At 31.8% G+C, this 7,550-nt stretch overlaps 1 protein-coding gene across 1 annotated transcript; it reads left to right on the top strand.

Moving 5' to 3' along the window:
• The first annotated feature begins 746 nt into the window (after positions 1-746).
• LOC128170035 (proline rich transmembrane protein 1B-like) lies at positions 747-7,318 on the top strand. The gene is made up of 8 exons (XM_052836026.1): positions 747-860; positions 1,989-2,026; positions 3,208-3,336; positions 3,998-4,102; positions 5,379-5,385; positions 6,396-6,595; positions 6,768-6,890; positions 7,042-7,318. The coding sequence occupies exons 1-8, from the start codon at positions 854-856 to the stop codon at positions 7,219-7,221; spliced, it is 789 nt and encodes a 262-aa protein (XP_052691986.1). The 5' UTR covers positions 747-853; the 3' UTR covers positions 7,222-7,318.
• The last annotated feature ends 232 nt before the right edge of the window (positions 7,319-7,550 follow it).

Below are 7,550 nucleotides of genomic sequence, written 5' to 3'. Positions count from 1 at the left end.
AGTAATGGAAATGATATTTTATCTTTATATAAGATAATAAAATTTATGAAATTGCGTGGATGTAAATTGAAGGGTAAAAAACTTGTTACATGTGATTCTGTCATTAAAATAATAATAAGTCGTGAAAATATAATGATGGATTGATATTGTATGCGACTGTTATGTTTATAAAGAGATAATTGCGTTTTAGAGTGTATCGATCATCCATGTGCATTTGCACTTGTAATGAAATAAACAAATTAATTTCAATAACATATAACATACCACATTTTCCTACAACGATTGTACAAGTGCAGTGATTTCATATTAATCATCCAACTTATAAAATCTTATATATTAAATAGTCTTTTTATGTTGCTGCCATCCTATAAATACTGTCAAAACAATTGCTTGTCAGTTTTTTCTTAAACGGCAATGTAATAAAAAAGAAATTTACTTCTTTTACAATCATGCATGGCAAATTTATTTAAGAAACAAACCAAATCACGGTTATCGTTTTCTATTCATTTGCAATCTGAAGTTTGAATATTTGAGTTTTGTGGGGGAATTTTCTAGTGTTCATTTAAGCACAGCGTTGAGAAGATAATTACCATAGATGATTGAAATATACATTACTTCACTTCTATAAATAAAAAGGTCGTCGAATGACATTGAATGTCTCCAAAGGAGTGCATCATGCTTAATTTAAACTTATCTTTAAGAAGCATCGTTGTTTCCAAGTGATTAATTATTTATCGGTCGCAGTTCATTACCTATTTGTTTTAACTGGAGGAGAATTTGGGTATTTAAAGAAAGGGATTGAATATTGTCATTAGTTGCGTCGTTGTCTTGTATTAGAGGATTTAAAATCAACATGGCAGGTAAAAAAATGAGTACCGAAATTATTAATAATGTTAACAAAATTTATGTTGTTAACAAAAATTTTATTTTTAAACTGTAAATTTTATAACATAATAATTAGATTATTTAAAAAAAAAAATTAATGGTAATGAAGAGTTACGTGTAAAATTATTTGTCAATATTTTTTTTTCGCTTTCTTTTATACATCAACCAAAAGATGTGTTCTACAACTTATAATTGTTTTATATATTTTGATATGCACTACACCCTCCCTCCCTTTTACCTTTTCTGCCATTATGACTTTTTGGCAATTTCAATTTTCTAAGCTAGTTGATTAATTTGATGGCAGTTGTTTGCAAATTTTATTCAATAATTTTAAGAGAAGAAATAAATAAATTGAAAAAATTAATTACAACATTGGCCTTTTTCATAGCAATATCATAATATTACGAAAATACTTATAAAATCAACCCCTCATTTTTTTAAAAATTTTATTCTTAATTTGAACAGAACATGGTGGTTTTTACAAATACTCAATGAAAATTTTCAAAAGTTCATGTATTAACCGTAGCGTGTGCTCTGTTACATATAAAAGAATTCGTTGACATTCTCTTGGCATTCAACGGAGATAACTGAATAAGCATCAACCATACCCCATTCCTGGCATTGTGACTGTTTATGACATCTTTGGGGAATTCTTAGCAATATTTACTGAAATATGGTATTATAAAAGTTTCGAAAAATGTAAATAGTAATTCAAAAGAAGTAAGTAATGTGTAGTTTTTGACTGTATATGAGCTCTGTTGTTTTTTGTAATTTAAAAAAAAATGATTTATATCATAAATATTATTAATGATAAACAGTAGTAAGCCATAACGAAGCGATTATTTTTTTCTTGATAAACATGGAAAAGGGTTAACATTGATAAAGAATTCAAACAAACTTAAGGGTATTGTGCCACAAAGCTAACGTTCTCCTTTTAATTTAGTACACCAATTTTGAAAAGTGTCTACAACAAAAAAATCAAACCAAGCTCTATAAATTTTAATAGACTTGCAATTTTTAAAATAAAGATAAAAATAGCAATTTACATGCGAGTTTGAAAAAAATGACTATGTGAAAAAAGTAATTTTATTGTTGTTGTAAAGGTAATGGAAATGGACAATCTAGCTGGTCAACCAATGTGGTACGTATCTTAATCCTGCATTTAATCTCTGTCTTGATGTTTAATTGCTCTATAAAAGTAAATAAATTCAAATGTAAGTTTTATAATTGTATACTGTAAATTGCTTATTATTCGCGAGGAATTAATTCCTCGCGAATTTTAAAATCTCGCTTTTATTTTTCAGACAGTTTTGAACTATATGAATTAAAAGAAAAAATTGGTGCTTTCGATTTGATATTCTCGCGATTTGATGCATAACAACGGAATCGCAAAATTAAGTACTCGCGTAAAATAAGAACTTGCAGCACTAGATTAATAGCCACACATTCTAACGGAATTATAATTTGCAATCAGTAGTCTTAATTTGATATTCATCATTTAAAAAATAAACAGCAAGTTAAAACGTTCAATGGAATATGAACTTGGTTGGTTACGTGACGTGAACCAATCGTGTGAAGCCCGAAGGGCTTCTCAGAAGATTTGTTTACGTACCAACCAAATTGGTTAACATTGCTGTTTATTACTTATATTAACGTTTGAAAATAAACAAATCGTTCAGGACTGTGTTTTACAAAAGAACTTGCGACTTACGACCAAATCAATGAATGTTAATTAATCACTAACTTTTCAATTTTTTATTTTGATTGTTTTAAAATATAACTATAGAAACCAAAATAGTTGTGAATAATGTCCTCGTATACAGGGCAATTTTTGCCTCGTGTTTATTTGCCCTCCTACTCTTGCAAAAGTTTTGGCTTTGAATTCACCGAGACATAGAATAGAAATAGATAGTCTTTCTAATTAACACAGCTGTTTAAAAATTGTTTTAAATTCGACTAGTCTTAAATTCTTCCACTAAAAACAAGAATGAAATGGCAAAAGATTAAAAGAGGCGAATTTTTCCTGTACACAGTATTTATAAATGAAAGAGTCAATTACATGTGTCAGACCCAGACCCTGTTTACTTGCTTTGTTTTTGTACATCGCTAACAAAAAAAATTCATTGCACTCCTATATATCATACAAATAGATGCTGTGTCTGTGTGAACAGGTGTACAATGTCTTTGTTGTAATAATGGCTCGTGCGTGTGTGTTGTAAAATAAGAATGGGTATTTACAATATCAAAATATAACTAATAAAAAACCATATATTTTATTAAATTAAGTTTATCAAGCTTAAGATTGTCAAACTTTGACTTCAGGTTGCCCCACAAGCAATGACGATGACCCACGTACCCCCACCCCCCGAAGACTACACCTTCAGAGCGCTGATTGTCACGTTCTTGTGTTTCTGGCCCCTGGGGCTGTACGCCTATCTAAAAGCATCGGAGGTAAAGAAAGAACTGAAATAGGATTTTGAATGTTAAAAGGAATTCCAGGTTAACACAAAAAAAAAATTTGACAAAAGTTGAGAACTGTTTATTGATGTTCAAAACGAATTAGCAGATATAGATATCAGCTTAAAAAAAACCCTTTAACCGGCATATCGAACCAATGTTAACAAAAGCATGGCACGAGCCTTGTTTACAAAATAAAGAATTGTGAGCTCTGTATCTTTAAGTTACTTCAAACTCTATGACTGATATTCACTCAATTGTGGTTGATCATTAGAAATGCATTAATTAAGCGTTGTAAACAACAAAAATAGAAAAATAAAATTCGAGAAAACCATGACCACCCCCTTTAAAGGCATAAGCAATGTTCCTGGTTTCTGTACAAAAATTCTTTAAGTGATTATGTTGTGAATTTATTTGTGTCTATAAAGGCATCTACAGACACTACAGCCCCCCTTTTTCCATCCTAATATTAAAAATGAATCCAAATATATATATCGCAATATTTAACATTGATATCAATGTACATGTAATTAAAAAGATAAATTAATAATTAATATTTTAAAGGATATTTTTTAAAATTATTGAGATCTGTGATTATGAATTAGAAGATACTCATTATTTGTAAATGAATTGATATAGGCTATGTAAATTTCAGGCAAAAAAGAGCTACCAAATGGGAGACAATGAGACGGCCCACGCTCTGGCTGACCAGGCGCGACAGTTTACCAATTTTTCGATCATCGTGGGAATCGTTTCCTATGTCTTTCTGTTTATCTTTCTCATTATTTACTACACGGTTATCTTATTTTAAGTTTAATTTGTTTCAACAATTTTTATTTTAATTGTTTTTATTAGTGCAGTCATTGTGTATATACAATGTACATGTATATGAAAAAATAAAATCATTTTTGAAAAAAAAGTTTTTGTTTTGTAAATTGTCTAAAGGAATTCAATTTTTGTAAGGCAATTAGATATCAGCTGTTGCTTACCTAAATTGATTTGCGAAATTTATTGATACATTGTATTAATAACATCATTACTGTGGTTTCATTAATATTCAAGGGTGTTTTCACAGTTTCAAGGATACGTAAATTCGTGGGTAATGACCCTATCAATACAAATTATTAACAGAAATTGCACTTCAATGAACATTTAATTTCATGGATAAACTGAACAACGAAATCCACGAAAATTAGTATTCAACGAATATTGATTAAACCACAGTATGAAGGAAAGTTTGTTAAACTTGATTTCATCCAATACACTTGTTTTGATTGTCTACTCTTTTAGATATAAGAGCTACGTTTGTATTGAGTTCGTAAATATGATTCAGTAATGGATCGTCCTGCTTTTTACCTTTCTTGTTGCTTTTACTTACTGTCCGTGACATCTTTGATGTCTAGGGTAGTAAGAAATTTTACAATACAACTAGATTTTCCTGGTGTTTTTTTGCGATATACAGAGAGAGAGAGAGAGAGAGAGAGAGAGAGAGAGAGAGAGAGAGAGAGAGAGAGAGAGAGAGAGAGAGCTATTATTATTATAGCCTTTTCAATCTTTATGAGACCATACACAGTATATGAATGAAACGCTAAAAAAATAATGTTTTAAGGAAATCGCTGTTTGAATTCTATATTTACAAACCATCCTGGTTTAAAGGTTTAAATGCCCCTAAGTGTTTCAAATGCTTTTATTTACATATGTAGCTTCGATTTTTTACTATGCATATTTAATAAATGGACCTCAAGACCGTTCGTATTTCAATATGGTTGTGTGCTGTTAAACTGGACCTAAAATGAACCAAAAATCAGGTAAAAATTATCCATTATTGACCACTTTGGAATATTCCAAGCAATATGTGTGTTTTCATTTGATCATCAGGAATAAATAACTTTAATAATGTCAACCTGATCTGAACGTTTTATATAATTTTGCAATACATTTATTTTGCTTTATTCAATGTGCCAATAATTTCCTTAAATATAAGTATTTGTGTCAAATTGAAAACGTTTGTAGAAATGTATTATAAGAGTTTGTAGAAGAACCGTATTTCAATGTTTTTATGACCATTGGAGTTATTGATTACTAGTACATGATTGTTCGATCTTGACCTTCAATTGTAAACTATGTTTAATTGTTGAGTTGCAAGCGAATAAAACGCTTTCTAAAGTTGAACAAAACCCCCAACAATCCAGAAAAATCACAGAAGGTGTATTTTGTTGTTGAAACAATTACATATAGTTACACTTACATCAAGAATCAAAACACACATGTAACTCAGCATCGCCTGGTCTATTGAGAGAAACGTCAATATTGGGAAGTATTATAAAAATCAATACATTTTCCAAAGGTTTTGTCTGCGGTGACGTGCACACCTATTTCTGTTGCTTAAGAATTTTATTATGGATCTCCGTTTGCATGATGCAGCCATTTTTCTCTATTCATTTCAAAGACGACTTTCTAAACATCGTCAGTGCTCTCTCTCTCTCTCTCTCTCTCTCTCTCTCTCTCTCTCTCTCTCTCTCTCTCTCTCTCTCTTTATATTTTGCATTTCACAATTGCCGGATTTCGCAAGTTATTTGAAGCAACCATTGATCATATGTTAATAGAATATACATTAAATTCATGAACATGGGGATATTGCTGTTTAAAACGAGCTACAATTCGAATTAACAAAACAAAATATTTGCTATTAATAACCAAGTACTATAGTATATCTATAAACAATATTGTCTTTCCATAAAAGTGTATACAATAATAAATGTTGGTGTTATGGCTAGCAATTCTCATGAAGAGACATAAATATTTAGAGCGCATCAAATATCTGATTTTTGACGCCGGATTATATAAAACATGTTAGGCAAACCAGAATGAAATGCTAAAAAAATGTTTTTCTTAATAACAAAAGACGATCCTTATCCGTGGGATTATTGCTCAAGTTTAACTTAAACTGTATACAATAACTTTAAATATACACTAACAGTGTTAAAAATGACCGTATTTATCAAGTAATGCAAGAAAACACTTTATTGTACCTTTGCCATTTCTCGTTCTAGGTAATCACCCACCCCCGGAGTACCGTCCTCCGCTGGGGCTGGGGTTCGAGTACTCCAATTTCGCCACTCAACAGAATCCGCAGTTACCGAACCAACCACCCCCAAACTACTCATCTCTCCAGAACCCCGGGGTGTCGAACCAATACCCACCACTTGGTGGGCAACCAAGCTCGTCCACCATGATCTGGTCAAGCAATGTGGTAAGCTTTACATATTATGTAAATGTCGTTTGAAAACGACACAGTCACTGAAGACGGAACAAATTACAAGCGGGGTGGGGGGGGGGGGGGACAGACGGACAAACATTACACTACTATACTTGTTTTACATGTAATGTGTCCATTTACATGTAATTGTTGTCGTCTGTGTCAGGTGGCGCCAGCTCCAATGTCCATGAACGAGCCCCCTCCACAAGACTATACAAAAAGAGCACTCTTTGCAACCCTATGCTGTTGTTTCCCAATCGGACTATGCGCTCTAATGAACGCAAATGCGGTACGTACATGTATTTACACTCATGACTGCAAGTGCGGTACATAAAGCTTTCTCTAACATACGCAAATACCGTACATAAAGCAAAGTATCTTAATTAAATTACCGAACGATAGGTATTTGTTGAGACAATTACCGTTTTTTTGTGTTTTAGTCGAAGAAGGCCCTGGCAAGAGGAGACCTGAACGCGGCTCGAAATAGCGCCAACTCAGCGCGCACCTTGTCTACCGTGGCCTTTATAGTGGGAATAGTCACCATCCTGGGCACTGCTGTCGTAGTGGGCGTGTACGTGTACTTTATTCTGTCCATCACCAACACAGATGATGAATATTAAACAGTGTGGTGTTCTGAACGTACTGTGGGGGAAGAACAAATCTGATAGTTGATTGGATCAAAACTTTTAATTGCATCACCATGTTAATGATATATATATATATATATATATATATATATATATATATATATATATATATATATATATATATATATATATATATATATATATATAGCAGTCAGCCACCTAATGTTGAAAAAAATAAAGAGTGTGGTGTTCTGAGCGCGTAAAAGAGGATATCGAGGTCATTTGATAGAGCTCATAGCTTGAGCTTATATAGCAACAATTTATAGATTGCCACTACTCACTGCTGATTATAATAAAGGGTA

Source organism: Crassostrea angulata, chromosome 1 (assembly GCF_025612915.1).
Source record: "Crassostrea angulata isolate pt1a10 chromosome 1, ASM2561291v2, whole genome shotgun sequence".
NCBI lineage: Eukaryota > Metazoa > Mollusca > Bivalvia > Ostreida > Ostreidae > Magallana > Magallana angulata.
This window is presented reverse-complemented; position numbering and strand designations above follow the sequence as displayed.